The sequence below is a fragment of the Thamnophis elegans genome, chromosome 16 (assembly GCF_009769535.1).
Source record: "Thamnophis elegans isolate rThaEle1 chromosome 16, rThaEle1.pri, whole genome shotgun sequence".
NCBI lineage: Eukaryota > Metazoa > Chordata > Lepidosauria > Squamata > Colubridae > Thamnophis > Thamnophis elegans.
In genome coordinates this window covers 4,958,427-4,981,517 of record NC_045556.1, presented here as the reverse complement: position 1 = coordinate 4,981,517, position 23,091 = coordinate 4,958,427, and the positions used below count along the sequence as shown (strand labels likewise).

Below are 23,091 nucleotides of genomic sequence, written 5' to 3'. Positions count from 1 at the left end.
AGGGAAAAAGCCGAGAATAAAACTTAAAAGAATGCAAGATGTGCGTGAGAGAGGAGGCTTGAAAATGCCAAATTTAAAACTATACTACGAAGCAGTAGTTTTAGCAATAATCAGTGACTGGATCAATTCAACAGAGGATAGAATACTTAACATTGAAGGGCATGATTTGGTGTACAGTTGGCATGCTTATCTGATATATGACAAGAAGGTGGATAAGAAACAGGATGTAACTACATACAGACAGCTTCTCACTATAGAAAGATGTGTATTACAGCTAAAACCCTTGAATGTACTAAAAGAGGAAAAGGTAATCCAAACATGGTTTCAGTATGGACAGTTACAGGCCAGATGGAAAACAGATCAGAAAATTGGTATTACGCAAAATGAGGACAATCTAATAAAACAAATTAGGGATCAAAGCCAAATGCATATAAAAAAGGTTATATAATGTATTAATAGAAACTGATTCTGAAACAGAATTAGTTAAAGACTGTATGATAAAGTGGGCACAAAATTTTGAAGAACCAATAATGTTGGATACATGGGAAAAGATATGGGTAAGACATGTAAAATTCACGCAAGCCCAAAATCTTAGAGAGAATTTTTATAAGATGTTTTATAGATGGCATTTAGTTCCTAAAAAATTGGCTTGCATGTGTCCGAACTTACAACCTAAATGCTGGAGATGTGATTGTGTTGATGCTACATATTACCATATGTGGTGGACTTGTAAAACGGTTAAAGCATTTTGGATAAAAATATGGTGGATTATGCAAAATATTCTTAAAAAGAGGATAAAGTTTACCCCTCAGTTATTCCTGTTAGGTATAATTACTGATTATACTGTTATAGAGACTAACTTGATTTTGTACTTAATAACGGCAGCAAGACTGTTGGTGGCGCAATACTGGAAGAAGGAAGATTTGCCTACTATTCAAGAATGGACATTAAAAGTCACAAACTTAGCAGAGATGGCTAAAATATCAGCATAGCTTAAGGATCACTCAGATGAGAAATATAACCTGGAGTGGAGAAGATGGATTGACTATATTCAAAATAAATACGGGACTAAGAAATTCCAGATAGTTTATGACTGAAAAAGCGAGGATCGATATCTGTTTAGAGTTAGGCTAACAAAAGAGGAGTTAAAGCACAAATGAAAGATGATACTAACTTTCTTTTAGTTTATTTTAGAATATGTTTGTTAAAGATTAATACCCTGTATTTATTCTGGGAAGTTGAGGAGGAGGGGGAGGTTGGGGGGGGTTGTGTTCGGGTGGGGAGGGGGGGAGGGGAGGTGAATATTTGTAAAAGCTTTTTTAAAATTTCCAATAAAAAATTACATGTTGAGAATGTGAGATTTAGAACCGATGCTTCAACAGATCCTCCCTTTTCCACCATAAACGCAAAACAATAAAGCTATTTTATCCTTTGAGTTTCTCTTCTCATTCCCACTGAAACTTGGTATTGCACCTGATATTCCTTTTCTCTACCTGCAGGCATTCTCCTCCTGCGTGGATTCTGAAACCATAACCAGCGGTTTCTCTCTTAGGCGACTGAGTGTCACACACATGTACAACACACACACACAGACATACAGATCTGGTTCTTGATTAGAAAAGAGCGCCCGCGGGCGCAAGAGAGAGCCCCCGCCTCCTCCCCAAGACGAGAAGCGGGTTGCCAGGAAAACGAAAGTCAAAAGTTTAGGTTTAGGTTAAGTTTCGCAGACCGCGCCTTCCTCCGGGGTTAGAAGGCTGCCCGGAGTTGCAAAGGAGCTGCGATGGCCGGAGAAGCCGCCTCGGAGCCAGAGGCGCCCGCTTTCCAGTTGACGGTAAGCTTCGGGGGTCGGTTTGTTGCAAAGTAAGCGGGGTAGGGGATGGGCGGGCGGTGGGCTGTCAACCCCGGAGCAGAAAGACAGCAGGGGTTTAGCCCTCTCCAATGCTGAACACTTCCTGCAGTTTGGGGGTGGGGGAGAAGCGCCCACTTTTCCACCAGTTTGGTCCCATCTAAGAGTTTTAGAGGGGGGGGCGGAGGGAGAGGGGAGATGCTTGCCCTTAGAACACCGGGGGGGGGGGCTGCCTCCTTGAAAAGGGCTTGCAATGATTAAGACGTTAGAAAACAATCATAAAAGCACATAATTAATAAGGGGGAGGGAATGTAAGATGTGTTATATATAGAATAGTACAGAATAATAGTTATAAGAGGAATATATGTACATAGATAGATGTAAAATGTATTGCATAGAAAGAAGTACATTGAAAGAGTAATATGTATAGGAGAAATATGTATAAATTGCCATATTGGTAGATGAAAAATGTGTAAAGATGATAGATAGATAGATAGATAGAGAGAGAGAGAGATGAGAGATAGATAGATAGATAGATAGATAGATAGATAGATAGATAGGTAGATAGGTAGATAGGTAGATAGGTAGATATAGATATGAGAGAGTGAGAGAGAGATGATAGATAGATGATAGATAGATTAGATAGGTAGATATGAGAGAGAGAGAGATGATAGATGATAGATAGATAGATAGATAGATAGATAGATAGATAGATAGATAGATATGAGACAGAGAAAGAGAGAGAGAGAGATGAGAGAGAGATGATAGGCAGGCAGGCAGGCAGGCAGGCAGGTAGGTAGGTAGATAGGTAGGTAGATATGAGAGAGAGAGAGATGATAGATAGATGATAGATAGATAGATAGATAGATAGATAGATAGATAGATAGATATGAGAGAAAGAGAGAGAGATGATAGATAGATGATAGATAGATAGATAGATAGATAGATAGATAGATAGATAGATAGATAGATATGAGAGAGAGAGAGATGAGAGAGATGATAGATAAATAGATAGATAGATAGATAGATAGATAGATAGATAGATAGATAGATAGATAGATAGATAGATATGAGAGAAAGAGAGAGAGATGATAGATAGATAGATAGATAGATAGATAGATAGATAGATAGATAGATAGATAGATATGAGGGAGAGAAAGAGAGAGAGAGAGATGATAGACAGATAGATAGGTAGGTAGGTAGGTAGGTAGGTAGATATGAGAGAGAGAGAGAGATGATAGATGATAGATAGATGATAGATAGATAGATAGATAGATAGATGATAGATAGATAGATAGATAGATAGATAGATAGATAGATAGATAGATATGAGAGAGAGAGAGATGAGTGGGATGATAGATAGATAGATAGATAGATAGATAGATAGATAGATAGATAGATAGATAGATAGATAGATAGATAGATAGATAGATAGATAGATAGAGATATGAGAGAGAGAGAGATGATAGATAGATGATAGATAGATTAGATAGGTAGATATGAGAGAGAGACAGAGAGAGACAGAGAGATGAGAGAGAGATGATAGATAGATAGATAGATAGATAGATAGATAGATAGATAGATAGATAGATAGATAGATAGATAGATACATACATACATACATACATTCATACATACATACATACATACATACATACGAGGGAGAGAGAGAGATGATAGATAGATGATTGAGTTTATGGCATTGTTAGGTCCCCTTGTTTGCTTTTCGTTTGCGGTTGACTTCCTCCTCTCTCGTCCAAAAGAATGTGGCAAAACCAAAATGGTTGGATGGGAGCGAATAGGTCCACCACCACACCCAACTTTCCACATTTCCCGGCTAGCAGCATCCAACGTCCTGCTCATATTTCATTACTTTCCAGTTGCGTTCATAGAACCGGATTAACTGAGATCTCCCCCTTTGACAGGCGATGAACCAGGAGTTCCAGTTCCTCCTATGTGACAGATGCCACAGAGAGGTGGCCTGCCCCAAACTCCTGCCCTGCCTTCACAATCTCTGCTCGCAGTGCCTGGAAGAAAATGAAGAGGCCGATCTCTGTGTCATCTGCGGGACGCCATACTTCCACCTGGCAGAGAGCCCCGAGAAACTGGACAACGTTTTCTTCGTCAACCTCCAAAACAAACTCGGCCTCTACCAGAAGGTCACTGGGAGCAAAGATTTGGTTTGCGACAGCTGTAAGAAAGAGGCCAAGTTTTGGTGTTCTACCTGCGAGGACTTCCTCTGCCTCTCGTGCTTCCAAAGCCACCAGAAATACCTGAAGCACCATAGTCCCGAAATAGTCCTGCTGAAGGAATTCCAGACAGAATCTTGCAAAGGCTTCCTCTCAACCATCAGAAAACCCATGTTTTGTTCCAAGGCGGGGCACAATACCCAAAAGCTAAGGTAGGTTCTCCATCTCTGCTTCATGCTCAAGCAGAGAATCTCTTTTAAGCCACCACCGTCTTAGCCACTGCCTGCTTTCCAGCCCGCCCAGAAATGAATGGTTTTCGAATCTGGGGCAAGAAGCAGTGAAGTTTGTTGCTCCAATAGACATCTGGAGCAGTGGTGGGATTCAGCCGGTTTGCACCTATTAGGGAGAACCGGTCGGTAACTTTCCAGGCAGTTCGGAGAACCGGTTGTTGGAAGAAATCTCCTTTTGGTTTTTTCCCACTTTACAGAGCTAATCCTGTAAGGAAGGCAGGAAGGAAACATTCTGGTGTTGTTTCTAGCCTAATGTTTATTGACCTGCTTACAGGTCCATAGCTTTAATCTAGTAGTTTCAGATGTTACTCAACAGGTAATGTTTTTGTCCTCCTAAATGTGATTGTGACATGCTTGAAGATGCTCAGGTGTCTTAACATGACCTGACAGGGTGCTAAAGACCTAGTTTTGAGGTCCATGAAGTGATCAGGGATGGACAGCAGTTCCAACCACATATCATATGTTTTGCCTTTCTTGTTTCCCCAGCCTCTACTGCAGGCAGTGCAGTCAATCCATGTGTAATACTTGCGCCCAACTGGACCGCAAGCACATGGGTCAACATTGCGACATCAGCCAGGAAATCCAGTCCAGGCAGAGCGAATTGCAGAACATGATCGCAGAGCTGATGGAGAAGAAGAACGTCTACGACAAGACCTCCAGCAAACTTGAGAATATGGTGAAAAACATGGAGAAGATTAGGAATGAGATGCAAGAACTGATCCAGCAGAAGATAGAGGAGATGATCCATATGTTGCAAGCCAAGGGCGAAGGATTCTTAGCAGAGGTAGAGGCCCATCATAACCACCAGGTCCAAGACGTGAAGAAGAAGCTGCAGGAGATGGAGGGCGTGGTCCAGAGAATCACATCCAGCCAGAGGTTGGTGGAGAAGTTGCATCTCTATGCTTCTGGCCAGGAGGTGTTGGAGATGCATCCTTTCCTGAAAAAATCCATGATGGAGCTCAGACAGAAGCAGCCCTCTACGGTAAAAGGAATCAAAGTGAGGAACATCCTAGATATCAACAGCCAACTCCAAAATTTGCTTGAAAGAATGACAAAAGACAACGGTAAGGTTTTGCAAAGATGTGCAGGTAGTCCTCCATTTATAACGCTTGGAATTTCCGTCACTAAGCACCATTATTAAGCCAGTCGTCAGGGAAATGGACCCAATTTAGGATCATTTCTACCACAGTCATTAAGTGGCTCCTGCGGTCGTTAAAATGAATCTGGCTTCCCCCATTCGCTTGTCGGAAGCCAGCTGTATTATAAGCCACCCAGAGTTGTTGGGCATGAGATGGGCGGCAATTACATTTCATAATAAATGAATAAACTAGGAAAGACACAAATTGTATTCGTCGCTGTGGACCGCACGATGTAGCTGAAAACTGCCATAAATGCAGGTTGGTTTCCAAGCACCCAAATTACAGCCACGTGAGTGTGGGAATGGTGCAAATGGTCGTAACTTCAAGGATGGGTCGTAAGTCATTTTTTCTGTGACTTCCAACCTTCGTTAACTGAATGGTGGCAAGTCGAAGGTTCGTTCATGTGGTTTCTACAATTTTAAAACTTTTGAGAGAGTTAGAGGGGCGGTTTAAAAATATGAAATATAAATCGGTAAATAAATCAATAAAACCACAGAGGCTGAGGCTCATCTGAGTAGTAGACCGATCTTAGGCAACCAGTTGTTTCCCAGAGGATCTGGAGCTACGAAGCCAACACCAGAGGCCAGCGTTAACAGTGCCTTTTAAGAAGCTAAATCAGGGCTCTCCATAGTTGGCAACCTTAAGACTTCAATTCCCAGAATTCCTCCGGCAGCCATGCATGGAATTCTGGGAGTTGAAGTCCACAAATTATTAAAGTTGTTCCATGACAGTCCTCTAGCCCAGGAGTATCCCAAGTGTGGTAACTTTAAAACTGGTGGACTTCAACTCCCAGAATTCCATGCATGGCTGCCGGAGGAATTCCACCAGTCTTAAAGTCACCCCGGTTGGAGTGGCATGGAACTACTTTAATAATTGTGGCTGTATTTAATCTATTATTGCTCTTTCCAAGGTCCCAAACACATAGCTTTCTGAAAGAATTGCCAGCAAAAAACTGTAGGATTATATTTTTTAATGACTGCGTCTTTACCCTCTTGCCCTGTTTTCTAATCCTTTTGTTTTGTACCTTCTATAGAAGCTGTTCCCGCTAAACCCCAAACTAAGCCTCAGGAGGTGAGATGACGTCCACAGATATCCAATATATACAGACGAAGGATACAAAGACTACCTGTATCCAAGATACACCGCTCACTACTGAAATATCATCATTTTGTTTTGTTTTCCTTTTAGAACAGTTCTAGAAGATTATTGGGAAAAAGGGAATGCATTGAGCAGGAAAAGAACACCGAGCACCATCCCAAAATGGTCAAAATTGTGCCGTTAAATGATGAGGAACCAGGGACCAGTTATGGAGCCACTGGAGGTTCTTATGTCCCAGCAAGTCAAGAACGCCTCAGACAATCCCTTGATGACACTCTACAGATTGCTCATAACTATTTACATTCATCTGCTCAAGGTAGTGTTACATTCAGGACACCTCATCTTGAAATTTCAAGAGACCCTTAAAATTCTCCGCATAAAAGAGATCCTATTTTTGGAGGTATGAAGGGCAGTTTTTCTGTGTGAGGTTCATCCCAAGGAAGGCCCAGAGAAAAATGCTGCCACAAGGATGATGATTGATGAAAAGGCCTTTTGATTATTTAAAGGAAGAGTTGACCTTATCAAAAGCCTTATCAAAATTGCAAGTAGCAGATTATTTGTGTGACTCATCCCCCATTGTTCAATTTAACCTTATCAAAAGCCTTATCAAAATTGCAAATAGCAGATTATTTGTGTAACTCATCACCCCATTGTTCAATTTTGATTATTTAAAGGAAGAGTTAACTTTATCAAAAGCCTTATCAAACTTGCAAGTAGCAGATTGTTTGTGTGTGTCCCCCCCCCAGTTGTTAAATTATTTGAACCCTACCACTGGATAGACCCAATTACAGGACCAATGGGGTCCCTGTTTGAAGGCCTGAAAGTTAGGAACCTCCTGGAGAAGGTTTATCTATGTGGTAACTACACATAGATGTCGTGATTGATGCTGTTAATGGAACATTATCCAAGAAGTAGCTTTTCATTGTGATTTCATTATGGCTATTCCTTAACACATGTCCTTTCTTTGACAGAAGATAACTGTTCGATGAACATTTCTTCAGAAGAAGAATCCACTGATGATGATGATGATGATGATGATGATAATGATGAAGCTGAGGTGAGTCCATATTCACCTAGTTCCAGAATGCCATCTCCTAGGCATTCTCTTCATAACATGAGTTTCTGCCCCAAGAGGTACAATGATTTGTAGACCAATAAATTTGAGGACATCTATCTATAACACCTCAAGAAACGATTCACGGATCCTCCTTTCACTGCATTGTTTGGGACAGCAATATCTCTGTTGACCAGGTCTAAGACGGAGAAAACAGATTACTTAGCCCGTTTCACATGATTTCTTGTCATCAAAAGAGGATCTCAACTAGAAGTGGTATTCAGCAGGTTCTGACCAGTTCTGCAGAACCGGTAGCGAAAATTTTGAGTAGTTCGGAAAATTGGTAAATACCACCTCTGATTGGCCCTGACCCCATGTATTCTCTGCCTCCCAAGTCCCAGCTGATCCGGAAGGAATGGGGATTTTGCAGTATCCTTCCCCTGCCATGCCCACCAAGCCACACTCACAGAACTGGTAGTAAAAACAATCTGAATCCCACCACTGATCTCAACTACAATTTATTTACTGCAATATGTCCGTTAGTTAACAATATTCTTGCCTTAACAGTTGAGCTTCATGATTCAGTTCTACCACATTTTACCAAAAAAATATCATGATTCAGGAGACAGGTCAAATAGTTCTGGATCTCCAGAGCATAACGTTGATTGTTCATCTTCTTTGTAGATCTCAATCCTTCCCCTTACATCACCCGGTGACCAGAAAAGTCCTGTGAAGTATCCATTATGCCAAACGGAAGATGTCAGCTCACAGTCCAAGATCATATTCTTTGACCTCAAGTCTCTGTGTAAGTGGCCTTGATCTCCGAGGTATTGGTGAGCATATCTATCCTGGGAGCCAAATGTGGTGACCTTGCCTGAAGTAGGCCAACTCAGCCTTCTGTTTCATAGAATGACCTGAAACCACAAAGTATGAGGGACACCATCACCCCTGACAAGAGTGGCACCAAGGCCCATCATAGCCTTGCAGGCAGTGGTGAAATTCAAATATTTTTACTACCGGTTCTGTGGGTGTGGTTTGGTGGGCATGGCGTGGCTTGGTGGGCGTGGCAGGAGAAGGTTACTGCAAAATCCCCATTCTCTCTGGATCAGCTGGGACTTGGGAGGCAGAGAATAGATGGGGGTGGGGCCAGCCAGAGGTGATATTTACAGGTTCCGAACAACTCAAAATTCCCACTACCGGTTCTCCAGAACTGGTCAGAACCTGCTGAATCCCACCTCTGATTCCCAGGCTGATTCCCAGGCCATTTCCTCACTGTGCCACTGAAGCTCACATGATCCCTGGGACACTGCAGATTGTCCTAAATATAAACTGGTTGTCAAGCGTCCAAATGTATCTCACGTGACCATGGGAGTCGCATGACCATTGTCACTTCAAACTGTCACTAAATGAACTGTTGTAAGTCGAGGGCTACCTGTATTCTTGTTAAGTATGAGAAACTTGTTAAAGTCCATCCCTTTCATCCCTCAACCTGGACCAATGATGTCTCTCTTTTCAATGTAGCAGGAAATAAACTTCACCTGGTTGCCCTCGGAGAGGATGCCAACATTTTCAGTTTCACGATTTCCTGCCTGGAGACCGCAAGGGACAGAGTCTTTGAGTACGGCATGGATGGGTTCCTAAAGTATCTCAGCAGCCTCCAGAGGCCCATTTTGGTGGGATACAACCTGTGGTCCATGGACCTCCCTGGCCTGCTTGATGCCCTTCAGAAGATCAACAAAGAAGAGCAATTCAAGGCATCCATCCAAGGTTTCTTGGATGCTTTGCCCCTCATCAGAGAGATGTCCCCAGAAATCTCTAATTATTCACTGAATAATCTGGACAAGACATATTTTTGGGGAGAGTTGGACAGCACCAAGGCGGATGACTGCGCCCAGACTCTCAAGAACCTCTGTACCATCTTTGAAATTAACATCCTGTTCCAGAGAAGGCCTCTCATCACCTGCTTCAGCTTCAGATGTTACGCCTCACTTCAGCCTCTCCTGCGGGAGAAAGTCCTCTCCATGCCCTCGGTGCAGACTTTGGCCCTGCACAATATCTCCCTTCTCACCCTTCAGTCCATCTATCAAAGCGATCCCAAGAACGGGCTGAAGGAACTCTGCAGGTGCTTGATCGGGGAGAAAAACATTCAAAAGTTGAGCAAGATCTGCAAGTATTTCGAAAACCTCCCATCGTCCTCTCAAAGTTCTTCCCTTCCAGAGATTCATTAAGGAACACTCTTCGTTACTGTGGGGTTAAAATGTCCTGACTGAGGCCTCCCGAGATCATGAAGCCGACTGTCAGCCTCTGTTTTGCTGCTTGCTTTTCGGCTGCCATTGAAACGGGGAGGGAGGGCATGGTATTTGGGTGGGGGAAATAATCTGTACAGGAGGACTGCTAATTGGGAGTTCTGAGTCCCCTCCGGGGAAAAGGGCGGCATATAAGTGCAATAAATTCAAATTCAATCACAGTTTGCGCATGTGGAAGGAGGGGAGTTTCCCGCCAAGGCGAACTGTCCAGCATTCCAACCTGATGATGATGTTTGAAGATGTTTCCCACCTGACAGTTGTGGTGATATATGATTGGACTGTGGACTGGGTACCAAGGGGAGGGGAATGAATCATGTATTGATATCTCTTGCTTTCGCATTCTTCTGCTCAGATCCAGCTTTGCTTCGCTTCTCATCTTTAATAATCAGTAAAAGTACACTTAATTCTAAAGTTGAGTTGAGTAGTTTCTTTCTTGGTTATTAAGTGAAGGAGCCGTGACACCGACTCCTTGTCCCGATAAAACCTCTTCTATTTAGGTTAAAGGGAATTCCTCTCCAGCAAAGTCCCGGCCAACAGTCTTTCATGAGATTTCACAACTACAGGCCTTTTATCAGGCTTGAAGAGCTGCCAGGCCGATATCTTCCAAACTCCAAGCTGTAGCAGCAATTTCTTGGCAAGAAATCAGGAACAGATCTTCACCCTCATGAATTGCACCAATTGTCTCTTGCAAACTATCCTTTCACTCCTCTTTATTTCTTCTGGGAAGGGGCATTCACCATCCACCTGTGCCTTTACTCCCAAGTCGGTCCTTGTTTCTTAGCTGTTCTCCTGGCAGCTCTGCTCATGCACACATCGGGAACAGGCTCCAGCTGTTCATCTGCCCCACTGATATCTGACTCTGAAGGCGGCTGATAACTGTCAGATGGCCCTGGCCACCTCCCCGCCTCTGACACAGAGCCCTTGTCAGAGCCTTCTCCGGACTGCAGGACTGGCCCAGGTTCCTCCCCAACCTCCTTACTGTCTGAGTATTCCACCAGCTCTGCTGGCGGGCCACAACATAAAATGACCCTTCTGGGAACACAAGGGACTTCTTCTGAAGTGAAACCACACAGGCTTGGGTGGTATACCTGGCCAAGGTCTTCTGACATTTCATGGGAGCATGACTGCGTTCTCATAGACTACATCAAAGTGCTTTATGGAATCAACCACAGATGGTGAGGCTTGTACATTATGTGACGCCATGAGCCTTGATTTATGTATCACAACTTTGTGCTGACACGTGTTGTTTCTTTCCAGTTTGTATGTCTTCCGACCCAGGAAATCTCATCATATAACCTACATATAGGTTAAAGGCAATGACAATATTAGAAGTTGCAATAAAGTTATTGTATTAACAATTTCCTACATGAAATCCCAGACTAGTTTTGCTTCTGATCAACCTTTTTCACCACTCAACGACAGTTGGTCACTTGGAAGCCTTAAGTATCTGGTTGTTTTTTTGGATGTCACATAATCTTAAGGATTTGAGGTCCTGCTTCTAGCCACAAAATTACATATTGATGTAAAAAACTGTCAAGAGAATATTTTGTTTTTAACATGAATAAGGGTACATCTATGGAAATGGTGTGGGATGCAAGCAAAGTGTACATGCGAGGAGTCCTAATAAATTTAAATAAGTTACATAGACGTAGACAGGGGGAAAAAAGAAAGGAACTAGAGGAAGAGATTAGGAAGAAAGAACAGGAGTTCATACTAAACCCAGGAGATAAGAAGATTAAAGAAGTAATTACCCTATTACAAGCACAATTTAACATGCTGATGTCAGATCAAGTGGCTACTAATTTGTTATATGCAAAACATAATACCTTCTGTAATGCAAATAAACCAGGCAGATGGTTAGCATATTTGACCAGGAAGAAACAAAAATCTCGTAATATACCGAAAATATATTATAACGGAAAAGAAGTTTATCAACAGGATATGATCCAAAAGGATTGTACATGGGTGATAAAATACAAGGCTTAGATATAGATACTTGGACAAAGAAAAAATACCTATAGTTAAGGAGGAGCAGAGGGAGAGATTGAATCAACCAATAACCTGGGGGGAAATCCTCCTGGTAATTAAACAGTTAAAGGCTGGGAAAGCACCGGGCACAGATGGTTTGACAGCAGTTTATTACAAAAAATTACAATTAAAGATGGTAGGACTCCTTAAGAAATTATTTAATAAAATCCAAGTGGAAGGGAAGGTACCTCCATCTTGGAAGACAGCTTTCATATCCTTGATACCTAAAGAAGATTAAGATCTTAGTCAACCAAAAAATTATAGACCTATATCCCTACTCAATTTAGATTATAAAATTTTTGCAAAAATATTAGGGAATAGATTAATGTTGGTTACTCAGCAACTGATTCATAATGATCAAACCGGGGAGACAAATGAGAAGTAATGTAAGACGAATTGTTAATATACTGGAATATTTGGGAAAGAATAACCAAATCCCTGCAGCGCTTATATTTCTAGATGCCGAGAAAGCCTTTGATCGAGTGAATTGGCAATTTTTAATGAAAACAATGCAAAAGATGCAAATTGGAGAGTACTTTCTACAATCAATTAAAGCAATATATCAGAAACAAACAACACAAATTATAGTCAATGGAAGCTTAACAGAACCATTTAAAATCTAGAAAGGTACAAGACAGGGTTGCCCCTTACGCCATTATTGTTTATTATAACCCTGGAATTATTGTTGAATAAAATATGGGGATCAGATGATTTACAGGGAATCAAGATTAGGCATCAAGAATATAGACTACATACATTCGCGGACGATTTGGTTATAACTTTAATCCAACCAGAGAAATCTATCAAGGTTCTAATGAATATGATTAATCAATATGGCCAAGTATCTGGGTTTAAAATAAACCTAGGAAAAAAGAAAGATGCTAGTTAAAAATATGAACACCAATCAAAGGGAAGACTTAACAAATTTGTACGGGCAGGGAAAAAGCCGAGAATAAAACTTAAAATAATGCAAGATGTGCGTGAGAGAGGAGGCTTGAAAATGCCAAATTTAAAACTATACTACGAAGCAGTAGTTTTAGCAATAATCAGTGACTGGATCAATTCAAGAGAGGAGAGAATACTTAACATTGAAGGGCATGATTTGGTGTACAGTTGGCATGCTTATCTGATATATGACAAGAAGGTGGATAAGAAACAGGATGTAACTACATACAGACAGCTTCTCACTATAGAAAGATGTGTATTACAGCTAAAACCCTTGAATGTACTAAAAGAGGAAAAGGTAATCCAAACATGGTTTCAGTATGGACAGTTACAGGCCAGATGGAAAACAGATCAGAAAATTGGTATTACGCAAAATGAGGACAATCTAATAAAACAAATTAGGGATCAAAGCCAAATGCATATAAAAAAGGTTATATAATGTATTAATAGAAATTGATTCTGAAACAGAATTAGTTAAAGACTGTATGATAAAGTGGGCACAAAATTTTGAAGAACCAATAATGTTGGATACATGGGGAAAGATATGGGTAAGACATGTAAAATTCACGCAAGCTCAAAATCTGAGAGAGAATTTTTATAAGATGTTTTATAGATGGCATTTAGTTCCTAAAAAATTGGCTTGCATGTGTCCGAACTTACAACCTAAATGCTGGAGATGTGATTGTGTTGATGCTACATATTACCATATATGGTGGACTTGTAAAAAGGTTAAAGCATTTTGGATAAAAATATGGTGGATTATGCAAAATATTCTTAAAAAGAGGATAAAGTTTACCCCTCAGTTATTCCTGTTAGGTATAATTACTGATTGTTACTGTTATAGAGACTAACTTGATTTTGTACTTAATAACGGCAGCAAGACTGTTGGTGGAGCAATACTGGAAGAAGGAAGATTTGCCTACTATTCAAGAATGGACATTAAAAGTCACAAACTTAGCAGAGATGGCTAAAATATCAGCATATTTTAAGGATCACTCAGATGAGAAATATAACCTGGAGTGGAGAAGATGGATTGACTATATTCAAAATAAATACGGGATTAAGAAATTCCAGGTAGTTTATGACTGAAAAAGCGAGGATCGATATCTGTTTAGAGTTAGGCTAACAAAAGAGGAGTTAAAGCACAAATGAAAGATGATACTAACTTTCTTTTAGTTTATTTTAGAATATGTTTGTTAAAGATTTATACCCTGTATTTGTCCTGGGAAGTTGGAGGGGGGGGGGGGAGGTTGGGGGGGTTCAGGGGGGAGGGGGGGAGGGGAGGTGAATATTTGTAAAAGCTTTTTTAAAATTGTCAATAAAAAAAATTACATGTTGAGAATGTGAGATTTAGAACCGATGCTTCAACAGATCCTCCCTTTTCCACCATAAACGCAAAACAATAAAGCTATTTTATCTTTTGAGTTTCTCTTCTCATTCCCACTGAAACTTGGTATTGCACCTGATATTCCTTTTCTCTACCTGCAGGCATTCTCCTCCTGCGTGGATTCTGAAACCATAACCAGCGGTTTCTCTCTTAGGCGACTGAGTGTCACACACATGTACAACACACAGATACACACACAGATCTGGTTCTTGATTAGAAAAGCGCGCCCGCGGGCGCAAGAGAGAGCCCCCCGCCTCCTCCCCTTCGCAAGACGAGAAGCGGGTTGCCAGGAAAACGAAAGTCAAAAGCTTCGCAGACCGCGCCTTCCTCCGGGGTTAGAAGGCTGCCCGCGGTTGCAAAAGAACTACGATGGCCGGAAAAGCCGCCTCGGAGCCCGCTTTCCAGTTGACGGTAAGCGGTGGGCTGTCAACCCCGGAGCAGAAAGACAGCAGGGGCTTAGCCCTCTCCAATGCTGAACACTTCCTGCAGTTTGGGGGTGGGGGAGAAGCGCCCACTTTTCCATCAGTTTGGTCCCATCTAAGAGTTTTGCAGGGGGGGCGGAGGGAGAGGGGAGATGCTTGCCCTTAGAACACCTGGGGGGGGGGCTGCCTCCTTGAAAAGGGCTTGCAAAGATTAAGACATTACAAAACAATCATGAAACCGGATAATTAATAAGGGGGAGGGAATGTAAGATGTGTTATATATAGAATAGCACAGAATAATAGTTACAAAAGGAATATATGTACATAGATAGATGTAACATGTATTCACCCTCCCCAGGCTTCAGGAAAGACTCCGGAGGCTGGGGAGGGCAAAGAATGGCCCCAATGAGCCAAACTTCCAGTTGGAGCTGTTTTTCACCCTCCCCAGGCTCCGGAGTCTTTCCTGATGCCCAGGGGAGGGCACAAAATGGCCCCAAAGGGCCAAGCGGAAGTTCTGGAACAATCCATTTCTGGCTTCCGGAGGGCCTTCGTGGGGCCAGGGGAGGCCCTTTTCCTCCCTCCCCAGTCTTCAGGAAAGCCTCCGGAGCGTGAGGAAGTGTCTCTCGTGCATGCGCGGGTGTGGTGGTGGAGGGAGGGGAGATAGAGTGGGCAGCGTGGAGGCGCAATTTTGGCACACAGTAAGGAAAAGGTTCGCTATCCCTGGTTTAGATTTTTCTACCCAACGGATGAATCAACAGCGTTGGAAGGAAACTAAACAAGGAAACGAACTCCCTGTGGCATTGTTAGGTCCCCTTGTTTGCTTTTCGTTTGCGGTTGACTTCCTCCTCCTTCTAAGTCCTCCGCCACACCCAACTTTCCACATGTCCCGGCTAGCAGCATCCGACGTCCTGCTCATATTTCATTACTTTCCAGTTGCATTCTTCTGTTGGATTAACTGAGATCTCCCCCTTTGACAGGCGATGAACCAGGAGTTCCAGTTCCTCCTATGTGACAGATGCCACGCAGAGGTGGCCTGCCCCAAACTCCTGCCCTGCCTTCACAATCTCTGCTCCCAGTGCCTGAAAGGAAATGAAGAGGCCAATCTGTGCGCCATCTGCGGGATGGCAAAGATTTCCGAGAAACTGGACAACGTTTTCTTCGCCAACCTCCAAGGCAAGCTCGGCCTCTACCAGAAGTTCACTGGGGCCAAAACTTTGGTTTGCCACAACTGTAAGAAAGGGGCCAAGTTTTGGTGTTCTATCTGCCAAGACCTCCTTTGCCTCTCGTGCTTCCAAAGCCACCAGAAATACCTGAAGCACCATAGTCCCCAAACGAGACCGCTGAAGGAGTTCCAGGCAGAATCTTGCAAAGACTTCCTCTCAACCATCAGCAAACCCATGTTTTGTTCCAAGATGGGGCACAATACCCAAATGCTAAGGTAGGTTCTCCGTCTCCGCTTCATGCTCAAGCAGAGTAGCTCTTTTAAGCCACCACCATCTTAGCCACTGCCTGGCTTTCCAGCACGCCCAGGAATGGATGGTTTTCGAATCTGGGGCAAGAAGCAGTGAAGTTTGTTGCTCCAATAGACATCTGGAGCAAAGTGTAGAAATGTTTTGAACTAACTAGCTAAGATAGAACAATATGATGGGAAGAAGAGAAGTGCCATTCTTGCAGATGAGTCTCCAATTTCTCATGATGGAAGCACCTTAGCTTGGACAACCACGAATCTGGATAGTTCTTTAGGGACAATTGTTCTAGCTGTGTGTTGGGTATCTCTAGCTAGTTTTAACTAGGGCAATCTTTGTTTGGAGAACAGGCAGAGAAGTCCCTGAATCCCATTTCATATTCAATTCTATGTGGAATCCTTGGTCCTTCTCTGACCTTGGGTTCCTTGGTGTCCTGAGCTCCAAGCTCAAGGGAGTATTAAGGATCCCACAGTTCAACCCTGAGCGACAATTATTCTATCGTTATTCTACCTATCTGTTCTGTGAAGAGGCTTCTCTTAATATTGATGGTTTATTTCCTCCATAGTTTTAATCCAGTGTAAGTCCCATACTCAAAGCAACAGATAGCTTGGGCAATCGTGAATCTGGATATTTTGGGACAATTGTTTGAGTCTTGTTGGATTTTTAAAAAAAAAATATTTTCCCTTTCAAATTCATTCTTAAATGTACATTCTTATAATTGTTATTTAACATATGTCAATTCAGACCATTCTTCCACCTGTATATTTACATTTTGATATTTTCTTATGTAAGTCTTGTTGGATTTGACTAGGTCAATCTTTGCTTGGGGGCCTCAATCAAAGAGAGCCCTAAATCCCTTCTGTTCTCCCTATGTTTCTCCTAAAAAGACATTTCTTCCAAACTTCATGGTAGGTAGTGTACTTCCTCCATAGTTTTAATCTAGTAGTTTCAGATGTTGCTCAACAGGTAATGTTTTTCTCCTTCTGAATATGATTGTGACATGCTTGAAGATGCTCAGGTGTCTTAACATGACCTGACGGGGTATTAAAGACCCAGTTTTGAGGTCCATGAAGTGATCAGGGATGGACAGCAGTTCCAACCACATATCATATGTTTTGCCTTTCTTGTTTCCCCAGCCTCTACTGCAGGCAGTGCAGTCAATCCATGTGTAATACTTGCGCCCAACAGGACCGCAAGCACATGGATCAACATTGCAACATCAGCCAGGAAATCCAATCCAGGCAGAGCGAATTGCAGAACATGATCGCAGAGCTGATGGAGAAGAAGAACGTCTACGACAAGACCTCCAGCAAACTTGAGGATATGGTTAAAAACATGGAGAAGATGAGGAATGAGACACAAGCGCTCATCCAGCAGAAGATAGAGGAGATGATCCAGATGTTGCGAGCCAAGGGCAAAGGATTCTTAGCAGAGGTAGAGGCCCATCATAACCACCAGGTCCAAGACGTGAAGAAGAAGCTGAAGGAGATGGACGGCGTGGTCCAGAGAATCACATCCAGCCAGAGGTTGGTGGAGAAGTTGCATCTCTATGCTTCTGGCCAGGAGGTGTTGGAGATGCATCCTTTCCTGAAAAAATCCATGATGGAGGTCAGAAAGAAGCAGCCCTCTACGGTAAAAGGAATCAAAGTGAGCACCTTCCTAGATATCAAGAGCCAACTCCAAAATCTGCTTGAAAGAATGACAAAAGACAACGGTAAGGTTTTGCAAAGATGTGCAGGTAGTCCTCCATTTATAACACATGGAATTTCCGTCACTAAGCGCCATTATTAAGCCAGTCGTCAGGGAAATGGACCCAATTTAGGATCATTTCTACCACAGTCATTAAGTGGCTCCTGCAGTCATTAAAATGAATCCAGCTTCCCCCATTCGCTTGTCGGAAGCCAGCTGTATTATAAGCCACCCAGAGTTGTTGGGCATGAGATGGACGGCAAATACATTTCATAATAAATGAATAAACTAGGAAAGACACAAATTGTATTCGTTGCTGTGGACCGCAGGATGTGGCTGAAAACTGCCATAAATGCAGGTTGGTTTCCAAGCACCCAAATTACAGCCACGTGAGTGTGGGAATGGTGCAAATGGTCGTAACTTCAAGGACGGGTCGTAAGTCATTTTTTCTGTGACTTCCAACCTTCGTTAACTGAATGGTGGCAAGTCGAAGGTTCGTTCATGTAGTTTCTACAATTTTAAAACTTTTGAGAGAGTTAGAGGGCGGTTTAAAAATATGAAATATAAATCGGTAAATAAATCAATAAAACCACAGAGGCTGAGGCTCATCTGAGTAGTAGACCGATCTTAGGCAATCAGTTGTTTCCCAGAGGATCTGGAGTTACGAAGCCAACACCAGAGGCCAGCGTTAACAGTGCCTTTTAAGAAGCTGAATCAGGGCTCTCTATAGTTGGCAACCTTAAGACTTCAATTCCCAGAATTCCTCCGGCAGCCATGCATGGAATTCTGGGAGTTGAAGTCCACAAATTATTAAAGTTGTTCCATGACAGTCCTCTAGCCCAGGAGTATCCCAAGTGTGGTAACTTTAAGACTGGTGGACTTCAACACCCAGAATTCCATGCATGGCTGCCGGAGGAATTCCACCAGTCTTAAAGTCACCCCGGTTGGAGTGGCATGGAACTACTTTAATAATTGTGGCTGTATTTAATCTATTATTGCTCTTTCCAAGGTCCCAAACACATAGCTTTCTGAAAGAGACAGAATTGCCAGCAAAAAACTGTAGGATTATATTTTTTAATGACTGCGTCTTTACCCTCTTGCCCTGTTTTCTAATCCTTTTGTTTTGTACCTTCTATAGAAGCTGTTCCCGCTAAACCCCAAACTAAGCCTCAGGAGGTGAGATGACGTGCACAGATATCCAATATATACAGACTATAGATTACGTTATTAAGGTTTTAAAAAAGAGATTGGGCAAACATTTGTCTGAAAAAGTATAAGGTTTCTTGCATGAGCTGCGGGTTGGACTAGAAGACCTCCAAGGCCCCTTCCATTATTCTGAATCTGTTTGTTAAAAGGCATGGGTTTTGTGAGTTACAGCAGACAAAGGATACAAGGACTACCTGTATCCAAGATACGCCGCTCACTACTGAAATATCATCATTTTGTTTTGTTTTCCTTCTAGAACATTTTTAGAAGATTATTGGTAAAAAGGGAATGCATTGAGCAGGAAAAGAACACTGAGCACCATCCCAAAATGGTCAAAATTGAGCCGTTAAATGATGAGGAACCAGGGACCATTTATGGAGCCACTGGAAGTTCTTACATCCCAGCAACTCAAGAAGGCCTCAAACAATCCTCTGATGACACTCTACAGATTGCTCATAACTATTTACATTCATCTGATCAAGGTAGTGTTACATTCAGGACACCTCATCTTGAAATTTCAAGAGACCCTTAAAATTCTCTGCATAAAAGAGATCCTATTTTTGGAGATATGAAGGGCAGTTTTTCTGTGTGAGGTTCATCCCAAGGAAGGCCCGGAGAATAATGCTGCCACAAGGATGATGATTGATGAAAAGGCCTTTTGATTATTTAAAGGAAGAGTTGAACTTATCAAAACCCTTATCAAAATTGCAAGTAGGAGATTATTTGTGTGACTCATCCCCTCATTCTTCAATTTTGATTATTTAAAGGAAGAGTTAACCTTATCAAAAGCCTTATCAAACTTGCAAGTAGCAGATTGTTTGTGTGTGTCCCCCCCCCCAGTTGTTAAATTATTTGAATCCCACCACTGGATAGACCCAATTACAGGACCAATGGGGCCCCTGTTTGAAGGCCTGAAAATTAGGAACCTCCTGGAGAAGGTTTATCTACGTGGTAACTACACATAGATGTCGTGATTGATGCTGTTAATGGAACATTATCCAAGAAGTAGCTTTTCATTGTGATTTCATTATGGCTAATCCTTAACACATGTCCTTTCTTTAACAGAAGATAACTGTTCGATGAACATTTCTTCAGAAGAAGAATCCACTGATGATGATGATGAAGCTGAGGTGAGTCCATATTCACCTAGTTCCAGAATGCCATCTCCTTGGCATTCTCTTCATGAGTTTCTGCCCCAAGAGGTACAATGATTTGTAGACCAATAAATTTGAGGACATCTATCTATGCCACCTCAAGAAACGATTCACGGATCCTCCTTTCACTGCATTGTCTGGGACAGCAATATCTCTGTTGACCAGGTCTAAGACGGAGAAAACAGAGTACTCAGCCCGTTTCACGTGATTTCTTGTCATCAAGAAATCCAACCCACCAAGCCACACTCACAGAACCGGTAGTAAAAACAATCTGAATCCCACCACTGATCTCAACTACGATTTATTTACTGCAATATGTCTGTTAGTTAACAATATTCTTGCCTTAACAGTTGAGTTTCATGATTCAGTTCTACCACATTTTACCCCCCCCAAAAATATCATGATTGAAGAGACAAGTCAAATAGTTTTGGATCTCCAGAGCATAACGTTGATTGTTCATCTTCTTTATAGATGTTGACCTTTCCCCTGGACATCAACCTTACATCACCCGGTGACCAGAAAAGTCCTGTGAATTATCCATTATGCCAAACGGAAGATGTCAGCTCACAGTCCAAGATCATATTCTTTGACCTCAAGTCTCTGTGTAAGTGGCCTTGATCTCCAAGATATTGGTGAGCATATCTATCCTGGGAGCCAAATGTGGTGACCTTGCCTGAAGTAGGCCAACTCAGCCTTCTGTTTCATAGAATGACCTGAAACCACAAAGCATGAGGGACACCATCACCCCTGACAAGAGTGGCACTAAGGCCCAAAGCCTTGCAGGCAGTGGTGAAATTCAAATATTTTTACTCCCGGTTCTGTGGGTGTGGCTTGGTGGGCATGGCAGGAGAAGGTTACTGCAAAATCGCCATTCCTTCCCGATCAGCTGGGACTCAGGAGGCAGAGAATAGATGTGGGCAGGGCCAGCCAGAGGTGTTATTTACAGGTTCTCCGAACAACTCAAAATTTCCACCACCGGTTCTCCAGAACTGGTCAGAACCTGCTGAATCCCACCTCTGATTCCCAGGCTGAATCCCACTGTGCCACTGCAGCTCACTTGGTGCCGGGAACACTGCAGATTGTCCTAAATATAAACTGGTTGTCATGCGTCCAATTGTATCTCACGTGACCATGGGAGTCACATGGCCATTGTAACTTCAAACCGTCACTAAATGAACTATTGAAAGTCGAGGGCTACCTGTATTCTTGTTAAGTATGAGAAACGTGCTAAGGTCCATCGCTTTCATCCCTCAACCTAGACCAATTATCTCTCTCTTTTCAATGCAGCAGGAAATATGCTTCACCTGGTCGCCCTCGGAGAGGACACCACCATTTTCAGTGTCACGATTTCCTGCCTGGAGACCAAAAGGGACCTTGTGTTGGGCATGGATGAGTTCCTAAAGTATCTCAGCAGCCTCCAGAGGCCCATTTTGGTGGGATTCAAGCTTTGGTCCATGGACGTCCCTGGCCTGCTTGATGCCCTTCAGAAGATCAACAAAGAAGAGCAGTTTGAGGCGTCCATCTTTGGTTTCTTGGATGCTTTGCCCCTCATCAGAGAGAAGTCCCCAGAAATCTCTAATTATACACTGAAGAATTTGGACAAGAAACATCTGGGGGGACAGTTGGACAGCACCAAGGCGGGTGAGTGCGCCAAGACTCTCAAGGACCTCTGTACCATGTTTGAAATTAAGAACCTGTTCCAGAGAACGCCTCTCATCGCCTGCTCCAGCTTCAGATGTTACGCCTCACTTCAGCCTCTCCTGCGGGAGAAAGTCCTCTCCATGCCCTCGGTGCAGACTTTGGCCCTGCACAATATCGCCCTTCTCACCCTTCAGACTGTCTATCAAAGCGACCCCGAGAAAGGGCTGAAGGAACTGTGCAGGCACTTGAACAGCAGGCTGAGGATCGGGGAGAAAAAAATTCAACGCTTGAGCAAGATCCGCAAGTATTTCGAAAACCTCCCATCGTCCTCTCAAAGTTCTTCCCTCTAAGGAACACTCTTCGTTACTGTGGGGTTAAAATGTCCTGACCGAGGCCTCCCGAGATCATGAAGCCGACTGTCAGCCTCTGTTTTGCTGCTTGCTTTTCGGCAGCCATTGAAACGGGGAGGGAGGGCATGGTATTTGGGTGGGGGAAATAATCTGTACGGGAGGACTGTTAATTGGGAGTTGTTATCACAGTTTGCGCATGTGGAAGGAGGGGAGTTTCCCGCCAAGGCCAACTGTCCAGCATTCCAACCTGATGATGATGTTTGAAGATGTTTCCCACCTGACAGTTGTGGTGATATATGATTGGACTGTGGACTGGGTTACCAAGGGGAGGGGAATGAATCATGTATTGATATCTCTTGCTTTCGTGCTCTTTTGCTCAGATCCAGCTTTGCTTCGCTTCTCATCGTTTATAATCAGTAAAAGTACACTTAATTCTAAAGTTGAGTTGAGTAGTTTCTTTCTTGGTTATTAAGTGAAGAAGCCGTGACACCGACTCCTCGTCCCGATAAAACCTCTTCTATTTAGGTTAAAGGGAATTCCTCTCCAGCAAAGTCCCGGCCAACAATCTTTCATGAGATTTCACAACTACAGGCCTTTTATCAGGCTTGAAGAGCTGCCAGGCCAATATCTTCCAAACTCCAAGCTGTAGCAGCAATTCCTTGGCAAGAAATCAGGAACAGATCTTCACCCTCATGAATTGGACTAATTGTCTCCTGCAAACTCCCCTTTCACTCCTCTTTATTTCTTCTGGGAGGGGCCATTCACCATCCATCTGTGCCTTTACTCCCAAGTCGGCCATTGTTCCTTAGCTGTTCTCCTGGCAGCCCTGCTCATGCACACATCGGGAACAGGCTCCAACTGTTCTTCTGCCCCACTGATAT

At 42.8% G+C, this 23,091-nt stretch overlaps 1 protein-coding gene across 2 annotated transcripts; it reads left to right on the top strand.

Moving 5' to 3' along the window:
- Nucleotides 1-1,703: 1,703 nt before the first annotated feature.
- Nucleotides 1,704-22,346, top strand: LOC116519114 (protein PML-like). 2 transcript variants are annotated; one of them, XM_032232814.1, is made up of 8 exons: nucleotides 1,704-1,831; nucleotides 3,772-4,247; nucleotides 4,812-5,389; nucleotides 6,498-6,535; nucleotides 6,653-6,878; nucleotides 7,534-7,619; nucleotides 8,301-8,421; nucleotides 9,138-9,980. In XM_032232814.1, the coding sequence occupies exons 1-8, from the start codon at nucleotides 1,781-1,783 to the stop codon at nucleotides 9,842-9,844; spliced, it is 2,283 nt and encodes a 760-aa protein (XP_032088705.1). In that variant the 5' UTR covers nucleotides 1,704-1,780; the 3' UTR covers nucleotides 9,845-9,980. The 2 variants fall into 2 exon arrangements, with proteins under 2 accessions (XP_032088705.1, XP_032088704.1); XM_032232813.1 differs by lacking the exons at nucleotides 3,772-4,247; nucleotides 4,812-5,389; nucleotides 6,498-6,535; ... (2 more) ...; nucleotides 8,301-8,421; nucleotides 9,138-9,980 and adding exons at nucleotides 15,682-16,142; nucleotides 17,307-17,884; nucleotides 18,998-19,035; ... (2 more) ...; nucleotides 20,691-20,823; nucleotides 21,507-22,346 and having other exon boundaries at nucleotides 1,705-1,831.
- The last annotated feature ends 745 nt before the right edge of the window (nucleotides 22,347-23,091 follow it).